Source organism: Galendromus occidentalis, unplaced genomic scaffold (assembly GCF_000255335.2).
Source record: "Galendromus occidentalis unplaced genomic scaffold, Mocc_1.1 scf7180000076873, whole genome shotgun sequence".
In the NCBI taxonomy this organism is placed as follows: Eukaryota; Metazoa; Arthropoda; class Arachnida; order Mesostigmata; family Phytoseiidae; genus Galendromus; species Galendromus occidentalis.
This window is the reverse complement of record NW_003804862.1, coordinates 119,488-137,555: the sequence shown is the minus strand read 5'-3', so window position 1 is coordinate 137,555 and position 18,068 is coordinate 119,488. Positions and strand designations below refer to the sequence as shown.

The 18,068-nt window shown below is 50.3% G+C and overlaps 3 protein-coding genes and 1 pseudogene across 3 annotated transcripts; 2 read left to right on the top strand and 2 right to left on the bottom strand.

Moving 5' to 3' along the window:
* The first annotated feature begins 4,552 nt into the window (after nucleotides 1–4,552).
* On the top strand, nucleotides 4,553–7,237 carry LOC100908543 (uncharacterized). The gene is made up of 4 exons (XM_003740310.2): nucleotides 4,553–4,680; nucleotides 4,807–4,928; nucleotides 5,114–5,233; nucleotides 5,742–7,237. The coding sequence occupies exons 1-4, from the start codon at nucleotides 4,621–4,623 to the stop codon at nucleotides 6,022–6,024; spliced, it is 585 nt and encodes a 194-aa protein (XP_003740358.1). The 5' UTR covers nucleotides 4,553–4,620; the 3' UTR covers nucleotides 6,025–7,237.
* Nucleotides 7,238–9,256: 2,019 nt separating this feature from the next.
* On the top strand, nucleotides 9,257–9,989 carry LOC100897875 (cuticle protein 16.8-like). Its single transcript, XM_018638320.1, has 3 exons — nucleotides 9,257–9,265; nucleotides 9,377–9,619; nucleotides 9,723–9,989. Exons 1-3 carry the CDS (start codon nucleotides 9,257–9,259, stop codon nucleotides 9,987–9,989), a joined length of 519 nt encoding a protein of 172 aa, XP_018493836.1.
* Nucleotides 9,990–10,181: 192 nt separating this feature from the next.
* CSN5 (COP9 signalosome subunit 5) lies at nucleotides 10,182–12,601 on the bottom strand. The gene is made up of 7 exons (XM_029110615.1): nucleotides 12,447–12,601; nucleotides 11,589–11,823; nucleotides 11,255–11,452; nucleotides 11,003–11,130; nucleotides 10,689–10,905; nucleotides 10,439–10,596; nucleotides 10,182–10,357 (listed from the first exon to the last, which is right to left on the bottom strand). Exons 2-7 carry the CDS (start codon nucleotides 11,821–11,823, stop codon nucleotides 10,292–10,294), a joined length of 1,002 nt encoding a protein of 333 aa, XP_028966448.1. The 5' UTR covers nucleotides 12,447–12,601; the 3' UTR covers nucleotides 10,182–10,291.
* Nucleotides 12,602–15,774: 3,173 nt separating this feature from the next.
* On the bottom strand, nucleotides 15,775–17,468 carry LOC108863765 (uncharacterized; annotated as a pseudogene).
* Between the last annotated feature and the right edge of the window lie 600 nt (nucleotides 17,469–18,068).

Here is an 18,068-nt window from a genome sequence, read left to right as displayed (position 1 = left end):
GATGCCGCCTCCAGACGCCACGGGGAACCTCTCCCAACGTCCTACCGTTGCTCGGGCCCTTTGCGCTGGTTGTGTGTTCTCTTGTGCGATCGGGATCTACGGTACCCTAGCTCTCGAAGCATCCGGATACGCATGGGTGTGTTTGCTGCCTCTGACTCTCGGCAACATTGCCTGTCTCTACGGTGCGATGATTTACGGCTTCGAGCCGATACCTACCCCGACGATCACTCTCTCGGTGCCTGAAGAGAAACCATCCATCGAAACCCAAATCAGAGTCGAATTCGACGAGAGTAGCCATCGGAACGTGAGAACAGTGCCAGACAGAGCCCGGAACGCGATGCTCCTCGAGACAAGATTGTGAAACGATTCGTTCCATTCCTGACATGACATTGGAACGACATATGAGACATGCGTAAGCCCGGAATCGTCGTAGGACCAGAATAGCTCCTGCTGGAGGCTCGCGGGGTTCCTGAGGCACGCCGCCGTTCCGGAGCATATCTCTCACGCTACTTCGCGTCATTCCGCTGACAGAGTTCATCTCGTGTGTTTCACTGTAATGATCTTATGCGTCGGGAGCACGGATACTAGAGCTTTTGAGTAAGCTTCGGTTCACCTGTTGTGTTTCGGTTTATTTATGAGACGATGGACAAGACTCTGACGACAATTATGAATAAAAGTGGTTCGATGGACAAGTATACAGATCTCGACGTTGAGTTTCTGCTTGAGGCCTCAACGACGGATGGCATCGTGGTCTGCCCCGTTTCGTTACGAGGCCTCAAAGCGTATTGTCAATCCCAACTACCTTTCCAAATCTTCTTCGGGAAAGCGCCGTTTTCTTTCAATGGTTTTCCGTAGACGATTCCTTCTTGTGGCTGTTCATGGTCGTGCTCAGGCGGCGGTTCCTGCTGATCTAACGGGATTTCAGCCGCAGTTGAAATGTGCTTCTCCCGCCCCGCATTGCTCGCCACGTAGACTATCTTGAACTCCTCGTTTTGAAGGTGATAATGATCCTTTATTCGTGGATGGTTTTTCCACTTCTTTAGAGACTTCCGGCGACGCGGGCGGGATCTCCACTCCTTTTGGTAGGGAACCTCGAGGCTTGCATCACTCACGCTGCCGTACCAACCACCGTGGGAATGTTGAGGGATCTTCACTCGTTGACGGACGGTCTCCTCCTGCCAAACGCTCGGATTCTTCGGCGGCCAGCGCGGCTTCGGCGGTGTTTGTAGAACAACAATTTTCGCGGGATGTTTCCTCCCTTCATCGTGCTGCGCATAATGGTACGGCCGAGACGGAGGCGCCCCCGGATGATAGTGGGGCGGCTCCGGGGCTTCCTGGTAGACTGGGAGAGTCGTGGTCATGTGGAATGAACTCTGCGGATTGCTCTCCCGGTAGTCCGTGGACGCTTCAGAGAAACTGTGATGACCCGCGGACCATCGGGAACTCGAGGATATGGATTTATGGCCACCGAAATCGTTGAGATTGAGCGGTTTCGCCGTTACGACTGTCGGACTACTGTCGACAGAGGAATCCAACGCTGCCATTTGCAAGAGATCACTCAACGACGGTTGCATGTAGCTGGACATGTCGAAACCCATATACGGCATCATGGTGGGGGCTTGCTCTCGTTTATGTGAATTTAGAAACCGCGAAATCGGTCCCACGAAACGATAACTACTGAGAGGCTCACGGGACAAAGTCAGATGCAGAGCAAGAGATTCGCGGACACTGAAAATTACGACGAGCACGAACAGAAAACACATTGTCACGACTACCTCAGTATCCCTTAACACGCAGCGTCACACTTTCATGGTGTCCCGTAGACTACGATATGAACGAAGACGTCCAGTCGGAGGGGAACTGCGACGAAGCGTGGCCTAATGGCTGATGTAACCTGGCGAGGGTTCAAACAACAGCCGCAGCTAGGTGCCGGAAGACGCCCTGTGGGTAATGGTTAAAGTTACAAAATGCGAAATCAAAATCACCGCGGTGAACTATTGGATGGATCCGCTTGAGCTTCCCAGCCAGCTTCCTCATGCGAGATCCTGATCCACCCGAACCTCTCATCCTCGGTCCCCCGGGCCCTCGACTTCACCAGGGACGCTTTAGTCCGCGCAGTCTTCACGCGGGCCGAGAGCTATTTGGAAACCAGGAGCTTACGCGGGGAGTTCCCCAATTTTTTCCCAATGGCCATCAGTTCGAGGTCCCATTTTCGGCTCGCCGGGCTCGATCATCAGTTTTTGAGTGACCGCAACTATCGTCTCGGACTTAGACACAACGGACGGAGGAGAAAACTTTCAGGTTACCTTGCGTCACGGGTTGCGGTCGGGCGTGAACTTTGTAACACAGGGCGCTGTTGCAAGTCATCTTTCTATGGTGGCCCAGGTTGTGGGAGTCGCGGTTGTCGACGAACAAGATTTGTGACTGACTCTCGCTCGAGCTTGATGCTATTCGGGGGAGACGAATGTTTCTCGCAGTTTCCTATGGGCGAATCAATCCTTGCTCATTTCGAGAATCGGGGTCAAATTGGCTCTCGAACTTCGACCGTGGACGGAATCCTGGCTTCCTCGCTCTGAGGTAAACGTTTGCCGGGGATTTCACCCGGGAGTTCGGGTGCTACATTGACCTGCCTCGCTTGCCGCGAGCCAACGCTACACGGATATGCCCGGTCAATTGCTCCCACCGCGGACGCGCGACCCTCCTGACGTATTCATTCGCTTGGTGGCAGCGATTTCAATGAAGTAGCTCCGACTGAAATCATGAATCATGCCGTCAAACACCGTTATGAGGTGGAAATGTGCTGCTTGGCTATTCGCGCGGCTTCGATTTTCGCGGTCATACAACGATTCTTCGGGCCGTGAAGATGAGCTTGGATAGATGTTTCATTCATCCTTTTCTGGACAGGACCCTCTCTCGTTCAGCATGAGGAACGCAATTCTTAGATCAAGGATCCTTAGCGACTGGATGTATGTAATTGAATGCATGGATTTCCTCGCGTACAATACGACTGTAGCCGACGCAAGGGTCCTGTAACATGATTGTTCGAAACCGTGTGCTTTTGCGACCCGGATCGAGGAAATAAATGGGAATAGCTTCTCTGGGCCGATCCGTCATAATGTTCCGTCAACATGTCTTGTGCATTATCCTCAATCATCATGTTCCTAGTTTTTCCGATGTTCCGCTTGTGATTGCGAATCATCCCTTGAAATATGGATTCGATACCAGTCGGAATCTCGACTTGAGACGTTCCATCTCCCCCTATACTGATAGGGATCAGTGTTCTGTGCGAGGATCCTATGGAGAAGAGGAATAGATATCTCGCGATGACCAGACGGGACGTCACGTAACGTGGCTCTGCATAGATTCGGAGAGCCCTCGAAGTCTACGAGAACTATGTTTCTCGACCAGCATTCGATAGGGTATATCGTCATGGATTCCTAGCGGCCATCCAATTCAATATTCGACAACAGCATCGGGCACCTTCCGCAGAGGCCGTCGAGAGCAGGTAAACACACTGACTCGCTCGCTTAGCAAGAATGTGAGCGGATGCTTCACTGCAGTCAGTCGATCGGCCCACTTAAAATTGGAGGGGTGTGTCAAGAGGTTTCATTGTGGAACTCGAGCGTTTTGTTCTTGAGCGCTCTCTTCAGATTCTCATCTTTGCACAATATAGCCACGGTTTATGCCCGCCGTCCCCGTAGCACTGGCTGACTCGTCGGCTCAGTGACTGACTGGTTCGCTCTTCGGCTCGAGTGACGGTCAACGGTTGTCGTTCATCATCACTCCGGCCATCAAACAGGGCTGTGAAAGCGCCCACTTAAGGGACTAATAGTCACAGTCAAAAACAGAGCTTGGAAGAATGCGATCTGCAGGTGACGACACGAACTTTGTTTGCTGTTACGTGACGCGAGCAACTTCTGCTGCTCACCCGCGCAATAACAATCACATCATAAACATGTTACGGTGTCAACTGGTACTCGGTGCTTGTAGGAGGCAGACGATCGCGGGCTGGACGGGTCAGAGCGATATGTGGCGGCGGCCATCGCTCCGCCGAATAGTGAACCGATGATGGAGGGACTGAGCACCATCTAATTTCGCGCGGACATTGCCCATAGCTTCGGCCGAATATGCGAGACCCCGATTCACTGCTGCTGCTCATGCCGTGACTCTTTGGAGGGATACCCGGACTGAAATTCGAATCTTCAGTTTAAACAAACTCGATCTCCGCTGCTGAGTCCGGAGTAGCTTCTGTATAAGCTCTGAATGTAGTGCTCGAGGCTCTAAGAACGAATCTTTTCCGCATGGTAGCCGTACAATAAAAGATGTTGAACAAAGAGCCCGGAGAAAATCACGACCGAAAAAAGATCTAGCGAGAAAGCCAGCAGAATTCCGTCTTTGTGCTTAGATTGTCAATCGGCTGAATGTTGACATGAACCGTTTAGGTAAACGAGCGTTGTTCTAGCCTGGTGACAATTCTTCCGCTCTCCACCTCGTCGTAAAAATTATCAGCATCACCGTCGCCCATTCCCAAGAGGAACAAAGAATCACAAATATCCGCTGGGTTGGAGACAAGTCGAGGTGTAGCAACGGAGACCGTGAAGAAGACATGGACCTGACAGAATGATTCCCGCGGGCAGGGTGTATGTACCCGCAGTCCGCATCGATTTCTCGAATCCGCAGGTGAGGCCGAATTTCTCCCGTTGGTCGAGTCGCTTCCCACTTCTAAATTATATTCGGGCGCGGACGATCTAAAACTTATTATATTCGAGATAGAGTCGCGACCGATCAATTTATTCTCTCGAGCAGGAGTGCCAGAGCCCGATAGATCCGAGGTCGATCCGCGCTATCTACTTGGCGTCGAACGCGTCTTTAGAAACGGTAACATCCACCATTTCGAGCACAGATGTAGCTCAGCCCAACCAAAGAACGTGAGCGTCAACTTTCACCGTTCGAATATTCCGAGTTTCTCAGTGACGTCACGCTCTCCGACTGAGGAAATGCGGCCATAGCAAGTCTGTGGAATAGAGCCTAAGTTCAGAGCAAGGGAATTCTAGTTCCGCTGCCCTTCAGGAGTGCTCTTAGCATATCAGCGTGACCGGAACAGCACTTTCAGGTCGTTGTTGTCCGAGAAATGCGGTCGGGTTTGTCCAACGGCTACGTATCTCGTGATCAATTTCGTTTGGATGTCAACTGGCATCGCTGGAATAGCCCTCGGGAATCTCGTCAATAGAAGGTCAGTTGAAACTCTTAGTCGAGCTTCGGCCGCTTGAGAAATTCCTCCAGAAAACCCGGCACGGGACGTCATCTGAGCTAAGCAGCCTCTGCTCGTCGTAGGCTAGGCGGTGGAACAATGGAACGGAAAACGTTTCCGTTACGAAAGATTCGATAGGAGTCTTTTATTTTTCTTGCTCTTACCAATACACTCTCAGGCACAAACAATAGACACGGGTACTTCGCAACCATCAGTAAGCTCTCGCAGCTTGATACAAGCCAGTTCAGCAACCTTACAATGACCCAGAAAGTTACGTTGTGCGAGATAATTATCGGCGTATCCGTGGAACTCGGCGACCGGAGTTTACGTGATCTCCGAACGCAGCTCTTGCTGGCATTGGATTCGAGCCACGGGAAACTCGGCATTCGTTGTGTGATTCGAAATTAACCGTTTCGATCCGGTCAGTTTCCCATCTACCGGAGCTGTTTTGTGCACCCATCGGATTTTGATCGAGAGCTTCGTGTTCCAGGTACTTCTCGATACTGCTCTTGAGCGTTTTCGCCTTGATGATCGCAGTCATATACCGCTTCTTTTATGACTTGGAGCACATGGACACAACGCCGTCGCCGGCTCCGGACTACACGAGCACAACCACGCCAACCCACTCGCACCGGAGTCTACCCCCTGCGTATTCGACTATTGTGAGGTCCGAGACGCCTCCGCCCAGCTATCAGGAATCACTCACCATTCTCAAGGCTGGCAACTCAGCGTTTCGAGTTCCGACCATCAGTGCGAGCATTCGAGCGAAGTAGACGGTCTCTGGATTCATGATTCGCAAATCTGAAGATCTTTATCGACGAAACAAATTCCTTCGTCCCGACGATTGTTCGGACATAGAGCCGTCCCGAAAGTGCTCCGCTCTCGGGAGTGATTTTCGTACGACGTACAAGAGAACGAATTTTGCAGACCGAAGTAATTTCTGTTCCCTCGAAACAGATTCTCGCGGATGTTTCAGATATTAGGCTAGATATGACGGTCATGATCCGAATCAATCGAAATGGTGTCAATCAAAACAGTGGACGAAATTCCTCCGATATGAAAAGTGACCGAGGAGTGTCAAGAACGTTGGTGTTCTTGGCCTCGTTTGCCAGTGTTTATATGTTGGCTCGTATTGCATCCGCTGTGCAGTATGTGCTCTCCGGTGAGTGTACATCCGGTTTATGACCGAATATCGAGGGAACCCGTTGCGAGAGCTCTCGTGTCGTTTCTGTTCTTGATCGTATTTTTAGGAAGAATCGTTCATTTCGAACATTTGTAGCCTTGTAGGTAGCGTATGCGGTCCTTCAAAGGGTCCGATTAGCTGGGTAAGATCTGATTAGTGCGTGGTCCGTCGAAGTTTGGTGACTAAGTAGTCATCGAAGCTAGGACGGATATGAGGAGAGCGTGACGAGTGAAATAATTTAATTCTGTTAATAATTCAATGTGCGGTGACAGATTCACCAACACCTTGCGACCACTAACCAAGTTCTCGGGTATGCTTGAGAACCGTTCTAAATCGATTTGCTTCGAAAGCGAGTATTTGTACATGTTTCCTGAATGAGTACGTCCGACTTGCTAAAGTTTCGAGACGTCAATAAGCGATAAGCTTTTCCTTGATAAATGAAGCCTTGATCGAGGAACGACGATGAGATGTCTAGTCAAAGTGATTCAGTACACGGTCTGAGGGGGCCGGAGCTCTGTCACTCGCCCTCAGGTTTGTGATGACGTACTGAATCGAGTATTTTTTGTGACTCATAAGAGCTACGCAATGTGCTGATTCCTCTTTCCCAGTCATATCGCCCATCGGGAGTAAGCATTCCATCGAGACTAAAGCGCTCATTGCGCTCAATATTGCGAAACGCATTTCTGTGAAAATCGAGTATATCGGTCCATTTCGCGGACATCCGGCGTGCTTTCTGCGCATCTTGTTCGGGGAGATGTGCCGCAACGAAAATGAGAGATATCAAAGCTAGAATAAAATTCACAATCTTATTACTCGCGTCCCATCGATATCGAGCTCCTGAATTCAATTCCTCCCCAAGGCTCTCGATTCCTCCCACCCCCGCTCCTCAAACCGTTGCAATTCATCAGACTCGTTGGCGACACGAACTCATGGAACTTGAGTCGCTCGATGCCCGAGCACGTCAGCATCAATAAGTCGGAATATTTCGCAGTATCGATGTATCGTAGAAGTATCGTAACTCCGAATGCTAGTGACTCACTTAGGACTGATTATCTGCTGAGAGATCTTCCGTCTTAGTGGGTGGGTAGCTTCTCATCTGACGGCAGCCGAAATGCGCAAGAATGCAGATTCATTGTGAGCCCAACTGGAAGCTCCGAGGGCCTCGGATATCCATTCCTTTTGCTCGGTTTCGGAGCAATTTTGCTATCTCCGACTTAAATTCCTGTGAAATTCCCCGCACTGGACCGTTTGGACTGAGTCAAGAGAGCGAGTGCGATTTCGCGGAGATAATCGACCGGGTATGAAGCTCAAGGAAGGATCTAGGAAAAATATCACATCTATCAACAAGGAGGGACCCAGAATGCGTTGCAGGAGGCATTTGCTGCAACCGAATTTCATGCCTAGCTCTGGGAGCCCCGTTCTCCGGGGAGCCACCGGTCGAACATCGCGGCCCGAATGGCACCGGTAGCTCGCCTCATGGCTCCTGCACTACGTTCATCTGCATTCAGAAGTGTCCCAGAGTTCCAGATTACGATTCCACCAAGAGACCCCGTGATGACAATCATGATTCTCAACGGACAATACCGCGCGGATATTCCAAAACCCGCTTCTGAGCCCCTATCAGTCGGCGAGGATGATGAAGTCCTGCCGCATCTGGAAGAAAAAACGGATGGAGCACTCTTCGATGTATTCGTTGTTTCTTGGAAATCAGGCTTGACTCAGAACCTTCGTTTCGAAAAAGATAAAAATGCACCCGAGACCTTCTATTGTATAACATCCGAGCTATTGCTTTCACCAATATATCACCGCCCCGGCCATCCTTGGTTCTGGTCGTCCAGGGTGTTCACCGAAAAAATTGATGACTCGCTCCAGTGAAATTCAAGTAAAGAATTTCCAAAGTCATGAGCGAGTCGACAATATCGGAGTCGTCGGCCATGCAAATCAGACGAAGCACGACTTATCTCATATAAAGTAAGATAAGGAAATCAAATAGAGAAGGTTGTCGTGCGTAATTTGGAGGAAGTGGCAGAAGTCAGAGCTCGTGATGACGGACTGGAATGTATGAGGACTTCCAAAAGCTCTTCGTTCATTTCCGACTCGGTAATAGCATGATTCAGAGCAACTTTTGAAAGGCGCGCTACAGAAAATTCTCGCCTCCCGCTTTCTGTCTAGCCAACAAGGGTGTTCTCCGGGAGGAACGTCGAGTTTCTTTTGTCGATGATGGAAGGGAAGCCGCGAACGAAGAATGCTGCGAAAAGGTCACACTATTCATGTTAGACTTTAATAAACGAATCGCTCATGAACTGAGAATTAGCGCTCGAGTGACCTCGGGAATTCGCTCGAACCTCCCTCCGATCCAAGCGGAAGGGAGAGTAGCGCTTTCAGGAGTGCCCCCCCTCTCCGACTCGAATGCTGCCATATTGGTTCCGTCGCTCCATGCCTCACATGCCGAGGGATTCTTGTGGACAGTAATCCCCCTCATATGTCTCTGTAAATGAACATGATGTTCCAATGTTCTGACCGCCGCTGAGGGCGGACGATTTGGGAAATTTCTTAGGACTTCTGCTGGTTTCAAGATTACCTAAATGAATGCACTGAATTACTTCATCCCCCTCTCTCGTCAACAAAAGTTTTCCGTGATAAATGTCGAAGCCAGCTTGGACTTTCTATGGCATAACCTTTAATGACCTGCCAAGAGTGAAAGCACAGAAGATGCTCAAGTAGCGGTCCGCCCTCGCAGGCCCTCGCCGATTTGAAGGTCGGAGCCGGAGGAAAAGCTAGATATATGACGTGAAGTCCAGACGAGCTTCATCAAACTCATCATGTGGAAGGTGAGATTAGTATCTAGAGGCCTTCTTGATCATCGAGTCCGGAGGGATATTCCAGTGTTCGTGTATACGTGATCGGAGTTGGGATTCGACAGCAAGTCCCTCATTTTGCAGCTACTGATTCTCGGTGTCTTGACCTCTCTTGTCGCCGTGGATGCTCAGCGTTACCGACATGCATACCGCCGGAGGATTGGATTTCAACGGCCCGAAACGCTGGCCTACGCTTCAACGATTCGGGACGGTGGCTCGGACTCTCTGTACCCCCCGCAGCCCTATCAGTTCGGCTTCAACACTGTCGATGAATTCGGTACGAAAATGACCAGACACGAAGAATCTGATGCGCAGAATCGAAAAAAGGTAATCTTTCTCTCAAGACAGGCATTGTACATAAGATTATGCTGGGGTAGTGCGAAACGACCCGAAGCGACACGCTTTCGAGTGAACGATTTCATTTTCGAAGGGATCGTACTCCTTCACGGACGCCTATGGCATCACTCGGCGCGTGGACTACGTCGCTGACGAGCACGGTTTCCGAGCTACTGTGAACACCAATGAACCTGGAACAGCCCCTTCGCAACCAGCTTCCACCATAATTAATGCCCCCGCTCAACCCGCATTGAGAGCTGCTTCATCCTATCTCGCTCCCGTGCAGCGAGCTCCGGCGGGCATCTACCGCACCCCCTACCGCCGCCAGCGGGCCTACAGAGGATACTATCATCTCTCATAAATTAGCGAGAGAGGTTCTCTCCCCAATTCGGAGTTGTACATATATCAACAATACTCGGAGATGAGCGGCAGAATGATGCAGAATAAAACTGACCAAGTATTTACAAGTTTATTGGTTTCCTCATAGCGCTTTCGGCAGCCGTCTTCATCCTCCATCATGATCGAGCTCTGCGCCGGAAGATCTCACCGAACGCTCTCGTCTCCCATGAACTCCGCTCCGACGGGAACGCCCCAGCATCCGCGATGAAAGAAACATTATACAAACGGATGTGATTGTTAGATGTGCCAGAGGGTCGGTGCGAACTAATTTGCCGGAGCTTGGGGATCTTTAGCGCAGCTGATCTGGTTGAAGAGTCGATCCTTGAGAACCTTGAATCGAATTCGACTGATCAGCAAAAAGCCACTTGTAGGATGGTTTACCACTAAATACTCCCATCGACCTGTATTCACCTGAGTCATGAGCCCCTGAAGCACTTCAACCGTAGCTTTCGATGCGTCCTTATTCGCCTTATTCAATTGACACTGTTCTTCGTCGACTCCGCTCATGCTAACGACGAGCATCTGACTCGCGGCTGACTTCAGCTTTTCACCAAGATCAATGATTTGCCCTGCAAGAAAAACCCGTCTGCTATGTCATCACCTCCCGCAGAAAAAAAACGGAATGCAGCCGGGAAATCTACTCCAATAGAGAAGAGCCCACCTGTATTGTATTCTGCGTTTGTGAGGAGAGTCGAACTGCTCAGTGTATTGACCCAATACTTGTTCCATAGATTATCTAAGAGGGCTGCATCAAGCGAACTTTTGAAGTAGCTGACGTCCAATGAATAATACTGATGACAATGAACGCCGAAATCCTCAATCTTCGAGAGAGGGATGCTCTGATATTCGGCTACGCCATTCTTCTGCGTTTGATAGCCCTGTAGGGAGAAGATTCTCTCAGTCTCGGCCGTACTGGACGGATTTCAGCCACGAAATTCGAGATTGCGACTGGACTCGAATATCTGTCGAACGCACCTTGGGATAGACTCTGAAAGCGCTGAGATTCACACGACCCGCTGAGACGGTCCTCACGGGATCGATCACGATAGCCACGAATGGTTCCTGATACTGCTGATTTGTCGTCTGAGTTGACACATCAATACCTGAACCCGAAAAAGGAAGAATTTGAACTCAAAAATGAGAAATACTCTTGCGCAGGGCTCAAAGTATTGAGAGGAGCATATTCAAGGCGACGTAGGAAGGCGTGAAGCTGTGGGGGTAACAAACCTGAGAGCCAGCATCCGTAGCCAGGATGTGAATGATACCATCCGATGACATTCTCGAGACGACCAACTTGCTTGCAAGCCTCTGTATATGTCGCCATGTACTCGTACGCTTCGGTCTGAGCGTTCACTCTAGTCTCGGTGCCTTCGACTGGGAGAGCGAAACAATCCATGACGATCATGAGATTCGCGTCCACTTTTCCTGCAACCATGAAGGAAATGGTTGAGACACCCTACGCAACTTTTTATAAGGTCGGATTCGAGCCTACCGCCGATGGCGCGAATGTTCGGAAAATGTTTCGAGCGTGTGCATCGAGAGGACGGATGTAGGAACTCACCGAGAAGCAGCCCCATCACTTCGAGATTACCCCCGGATCGGGCGTGCATGACCATCTTCAGGAGAGCAAGAGCCGAGATCTTGATGTCCTTGAAGTAATGTCTGTCCTTTTCCCACGGTTTGGCGTGGAGAATGTCACGGTTTTGCACCGTGTCGAAGCGATAGATGGCATCGGCGCTCACATCGTCAATCCGATTCTCCAATTCCCACCTTTTGAGGGCCGCAGGAGCGTCCATCTGAAAACGAATTTGGGGGTAAACAAGGGGAGAAGAAGATGCAAACTTCAAAAGAAACTGTGTGGGAGTCGATGAATGGAGCCTGATCATTTATTTCCATTCTCTCTGAGATTCAAACCGAATCCGGCAGGACATAAGGAATAGTTCTTGGGAGGGCAGAACGACGGGCTCGGTCGGTCCTTCTGAGAAAGAAGCCAAACCCAACAATGGACTTCGCCCCCACACCCGATCGACTGCATCATTTGGATTCAACATTTCCACACTGTCACTTTCTTCAAACAGAGGGTCGTCCACCGACACCAGCCCTCTGTTTACTGTGTTCAACGGGGATTTTCAATCGCAAAAGAGTCACGGTAGCAATTGTCCGCTGACTGAATGAGAATTCCAGCCTTGCAGACGAGAGGATAGGAAGAATAAGTCAGCGATAAATAATCGAGAGTCAGGGAGCGAAAAGACCCCGTCGGGAATACCGACTTTGTGCGACTTGAACTCCTACGGCGAGACAGGTCCGGACCGGGTGAGTTATGCACGAGAATCGTATTCGAGAGTCACCTGCCGGATTTCGGCACTCCGAATGCAAACACTCTTGTGTCGTCTGATGAGGAACGGAGTCGCTTACTCACCTTTCGATTTCACTGATCAGTTATGCGAGGGAGGGTCGAGAATAGTTCCCGTTCCGGAATTTCCTTCGCTTCTCGATCAGTTCTGTTGTTTCTCTATTCCTCACGGGAAAATGGAAACAGGACCTTACGGGCTTTTCGCCGAAAAGTTTGTCTGCTCTGTACGCTGTGTAGTGGGCGAGGAGGCCCTGGAGGGAATGTATCGTGGCGCGAAATTCAAATTCTTCGAGGCTATGATCAAATGATCAGTCATCCTCCACCTAAGGTAGCATGCTAGTCGCATACAATCGATCTGAGCAGAGGGAAGACCCGGAGTGCTCAACAGCGACCTGTAGAGACCGAGTGGAGGAGTTTTCAGCGCGCTTAAATCGGGATTCTATGATTCTGACACGCGTAACACTGGACGATCAGTGCAACGAATGATTCTTGGTCTCCCCAGCTGAGTCAGAATGTAGATAATTCTGAAACACGTTTTTTACCGTAGCCTTTAGCTGCGACGGTCCTGAAAGCCCCCCGTGAACCTCCGTCAGAGTATATTCTGAGCACCGAATGTCCCTATGCGACATCCGGCGAGGAGGGAGTATCGTCCGAGAGCAGGAGTAGGAGTCCCCTCACTTATGCTGCTGCGCGGTCGAAAGATCTGCCCGGGTCCCTCGGCAGCCAATGGCCCAGCCAACCGGCTCGTACCAATCGGTGTATGACTTGATCAGGTCGATTTTGGTCGGAACGCCCGGCGCATATAAATAACCGATGCTGCGCGTTTCATGAACCCCCGTCGGCGTCGTCTGATCGCGATCTACATCTCCGGAATGCCATTCGGGGGAAAACCATCTAAACCCTAAAGGATATTCCCATCCAGACCCACACCTCAGCTAGCGGAATTGAGCAGAGAAGGAACTCCAAAACTCCACGGCAGGGCGTCCAAGCGGAATAAGGGCCACATGAGCGCGAGATGGCCTAACGAGCCAAACCTGATCCGTTCACGTGATTTCGGACTGCAGACCACATCTTCGACGCCTCTGCTCCGCGTTTTGTCACCGCGGTAGCATGATTGAGTGACTATCGCCCTGCCGATTACACGGGAGCCCGCAACGAAAATGGCTTATCCAGTTCGGTTTTGGTGGGAAGCCGAACTGGACAACAGGAACAGCCTTAATGACAGCCTCACGAAGGTTTCGTGAGTCGCCGCGGAAGAATGAAGCTCGGTGACCACGACCTGGGGACACGCTCTGCAGAAGAGAGCGAAATAGCTTGGAATATACACGGACTCGGCTCCGGCGTCGAGACTCGTCATTGGCTCGCAGAAGATATCGTGCGAAAGGGCACAGCGTGAGCGTGCGAACTCGAAATCGGACGAGGGCTCCGCGCGTCAGTCAAGGCGACAAGAAAAACTCGTAGAAAGCACGAGCATGGCGGATGAGGAGAGAACGAGGATGCAGAAAAAAAAATAGAATTCCGTCCCGCCGTGGCAGAGCTTCGGGGAACGATTCGGACGACGCTCCCCAGCACACTGGACGTGAAATATCCTCTGCATCATTCTACGCAGAGCCATATTAAGCTTCGAAGAAGCCCCAGAATATCCCCTACGGAGGCTTCTCTATTGCTGAAAATCGCACGGCATCCCTCCGGCGGTCTTAGATAGATCGACGGACATATACAGTAGGATCGAATTCCGACGCGTCATCAACTTCAATACCCTCTCGCAGCTCTACCAGGAATGGGAGACCGCTTCGTTATGTGTTTGCTAAGCAGTTTTCGACCGCAAGGAGCGTCTCGAGGTCTCGAACCGATCTTTTCGGAGCTTGTTATCGATGATGATTGAATTCTAAAAAATGAGATGATCGAACCGCTCATAAGGGTCGCTGAGGTGTTCTCTGAACGAAGACGCCGGGTGCCAGCTCCATGCATGCGAACGTCCGATCACGAAAACGCTTCGCGAAGCTTTTCGTGAATTATCGATCGGTTCAATAGCCTGGCCATGATACGATCCATCCCGTGGGCTTGGGCATATAATACTCGAGAAATACGGTCGAATAGTAGATTGATTTATTTAAACTTGAGACAAAGTTACACGACAAAACCTGTGGTGGACGGCAAATGCCTGGGTCTCATCAGTCATCATCGGCCTGAACTGGTAAATCTCGTTCGTATGTAATTGTGATAGTTGTTGTGGTATTAGTGATGGTAGATAATGTTGTCAAGGGTATATCAATTAGAAAAAGAATCGCATCAAATACGTAGAATACTTGCCTGTGTCGTTCAATCAATGTATAAGTGAGTGACGGTGGTAATGGGTGAATTGTTATCGATGAAATTGTAGTTCGCAGTGATTTCAAAAACAGAATGTGAACAGATTGTCGGCGACTTTGATGAGGAGACTTATTATTTATTCCGTGGAGCAGAAGCAGATGTATAGATTGAGAGCGAAAAAGATTACCGAGTACGAGGTAAACATCCGAACCTGTATATCTATCGTATAGTAGAAGGGATATGATTATGAGGGTTCGGTTCGAGCTGAACCGATGAGCAGGACCCCGTGCCAGCACCTACTACATATATATGTACGCACTTGAGTCTTTCGGATCACTACGCCGGTCTCTTGCTCTAATTGAACTGTCCTTTTTGTTCGTTCATCGTTCGACTGTCTATGCTGATTTTGCTCAATCGCTGTCCAGTCGGTCGACCGGAGAAGGGTCCCGCAAGTGGGTAAAGAGCTCAACTTTACTATGTTTTCGCTATGTAGTAAGTTATGCGGACTTACTTTTAAACATTGTATATGTAGAGTAGTGTCGGAAAAGAAAGAGTAGAATGGACGGGAGGTAGGTACGTTTCAGGCGGTAGAGTTTAAAAGAAATCAATTTTCATCATTGGGACTGGTTCACCGAGCTCGATACCGCAGCACCTTGTCGAATGTGTATCCTTTGTTTGTTTTTCGCTATTTAAGTTAACAGTCTGACTTTCTTTGAGGTGGGTTTCCGAGTCGGCCGACTCTTCTCCAGATCTCAATTCATGAACAGTTCGGAGAGGGGCCGTTATGGCTTCCTCGTCCGCTTCAAATGGTCACTCAGCTCGCCGCGGATTTCTCTCCTGCGGAGATGTCAACCCCAAACATGTACAATTTCTTTGCCCCAATCAATCCGATTCCGAGCCGTTAGCACAAGTATTCGCATCCTCGCAGTTACTCTCGGTCTTTGCGACTAGAGATAGCGCTCCCGGTTCAATGATTCTTACCGCAGACATTCACAGCATATAAACATAAATTCAAAATCCCAAACAGAATCGATTTTCAATGATCCGCACTGTGCTCTCCTGATCGGCGAGAACTGTCGTTCTATGCCTTCCCGGCCTGTGCGTTCTGGAGTGATTTCGCGAGGAAAGATTGCACGCCAGAGATCAGCATGGTCTTGACAGCGGGATGACCTGTGATGTATTTCAGGAGGGCATCGGGAGTCTTCAGATCCTCTAGCGATGGAACGGCAGCTGCAAAGCAAGGAAAGGATCGCTATCGATTCCTGATCGTCTATTCGTGTTTACCGGGACTGCCGGCTCTTGCGATCAGTCAATTATGGATCATTCGAGCCTCTTCCCAACCTGGAGCGTTCGTTCCGGAAGAAGTCGCCCCGTCAGTCTGGTTTTCCTCTCCCTGAGTGCTGCTGGTCTGGATGGCGTTGCGAGATTTCGATCCCCCCCCTCTGAGGAGCTTACCGAAGCACGCGAACAAAGCTACGAAAGAAGACCACGTTAGACATTCGAAGACGACTTCTCTCTCGTTTCGAGCGCTTCTTCACTATCTGTTTCGAGCGCAGGAAAAAAACGCTTCCGCCTCCTCCTCTTACCAGAGGTTGCCAACGCGCGAAGAGTCAACTGGCGTCCTAGCAGCGTGTATAGCAAAAGCCCTTAGGTTAGCAACCAACAAAGAATCCCACTGAAGACATATGAACGCTGGTTGGTAGTGACTGACCGACCGACCGACCGACTGACTGACTGCAGGACTGACTGACAGACTGACTAGCCGGGTGAGCCAACGAGCGTTCGTCTTTAGTTCCGGTCGTGGTTTACCAGCACTGGCGGTCGTCGCATCGCTGTTGTTAGCAGTAATACAAAAAGCCAATTTCACACTTACGGTTTCCGCCGGCGCTGCTTCCGTCTAGCTCACCAGAGAGGGCAGAGGCTGTAATTTAAGCAAACTCATCATAAAAGATTCGAGACACACAAAGCGGTGAAAAATCATCAGCTCCCAGGGAAACTGCACTCCATCATTTACAATTTACAACCCAGATTCAGCTTACCCATGACGTTCTGCAAAACGCCGATGAGACCTTGTTTATCTCCTAGATTGAGTTCACGGATCACGTCGGAGGCGGGTCTCGGTGCCGGAGGGCTGGGCGCCGCGGGTGCTGCAGGGGCCGCGGCTTCAGGCTCTGCGGGGGCGGCTCCATCGGGAGATTCTGGGGGCTGTTCTTCTTTAGCTCCTTTCTCCGCTTTTTTCTTCCCGAATATTTTCTTGCCTGGAATTCGAGGAGTTGGAAATTGGAGGGGAAAACCTCGAAAGCCAGTCCACGACGAGAGAACCGAGCAGAAGGCGAAACGCAATACCGGCTTCGCGAAACACCTAATAAACCATCTATGAAGCTATCCGTTATCGGTAGACGACGTCCACCAGCCAAACACATAAACAACTGAAGAGAAGAATGTTTCAAACTGATACTCTAAAAATAACCCGCGTAAATTGCTCCCGCGTGTCTTGGAATCGTTCGCGTGGGTGGAGGCAGAGCGGCATCGTACGACAGCCACAGCGACAAAGAAGACCACAATGACGACGACAACGACAACGGAATGTTACTTACCCAGCCCGCCGAGTCCCGCGTTGTCCAGAGCGTTCTTGCCGAGGTTTTTAAGCGGTTTGTCATCATCAGCTGACACTTTCACACCTTCGGCATCGCACAGTTGGACGAGGATGTCCTCGAGTTCCTCGGCCGAGAACTGGTCCAGATGAGTAGTGTCATTATCCTTAGTCGGCGCCATAGTTCTCTCGTTGCTTTCTCTCTCTCTCTGCAAGGAGAATAGGCGAAGACTTTTTACTGTTGTTCCATTCATCACTGCTGGCTCGATAGTGATCAATGACAGCGGCGCTTATTAGCCCAGGGCAAGATCCACATTCGCGAACCTCTCTCTAACTCGTGTGTGATATTCCCCGAGTCGGAATCATACGATCGAATATTTATGAATGACTTAATGAAAATTTCGATCGACTGCGAGGCTCAACTTCATTTATGCCCGGCCTTGAGAAGTCGTGAGCGTTAGCAGCGCAGCGAGAACAACAACGACAACATCAGCAGCAGCTTCACTGTAAGACTTTCCGTCCTCAGCCAACAGCTTTCGCCGCCTCGCTGCGCGATCGGCTAGAATTCTCTGCAGTCGGTCGCTACAGACAGAACAAGTACTGTAGGAATTCCGCTCGCAGTTCGCTGCGAGTCGAGAGCAGCAGTGTTCGGGCCTTTTGACCTCCTAGAAGTCGGAAGTCTTCGAATATAGATCAGCTGTCTGTTTCACTTTGGCCGGGCCGCGCATACCTTCGATCATTCGCTCGCTCTCTGAGAGGAGGGACATTGTTAGACAATTGCC

Excerpts from the sequence above, each read along its gene's own strand:
- LOC100908543 (XM_003740310.2), top strand. The coding sequence starts at position 4,621 with ATGATTCCCGCGGGCAGGGTGTATGTACCCGCAGTCCGCATCGATTTC. Across the intron at positions 4,681-4,806 it reads TCGATTTCTCGAATCCGCAG|GAGTGCCAGAGCCCGATAGA; the intron begins GTGAGGCCGAAT and ends TCTCTCGAGCAG. Across the intron at positions 5,234-5,741 it reads GGGAATCTCGTCAATAGAAG|GTACTTCTCGATACTGCTCT; the intron begins GTCAGTTGAAAC and ends TTCGTGTTCCAG.
- LOC100897875 (XM_018638320.1), top strand. Across the intron at positions 9,620-9,722 it reads ATGCGCAGAATCGAAAAAAG|GGATCGTACTCCTTCACGGA; the intron begins GTAATCTTTCTC and ends TCATTTTCGAAG.
- CSN5 (XM_029110615.1), bottom strand. The coding sequence starts at position 11,823 with ATGGACGCTCCTGCGGCCCTCAAAAGGTGGGAATTGGAGAATCGGATT. Across the intron at positions 10,906-11,002 it reads CTTTCAGAGTCTATCCCAAG|GGCTATCAAACGCAGAAGAA; the intron begins GTGCGTTCGACA and ends TTCTCCCTACAG. Across the intron at positions 10,358-10,438 it reads TTCAGGGGCTCATGACTCAG|GTTCTCAAGGATCGACTCTT; the intron begins GTGAATACAGGT and ends ATTCGATTCAAG.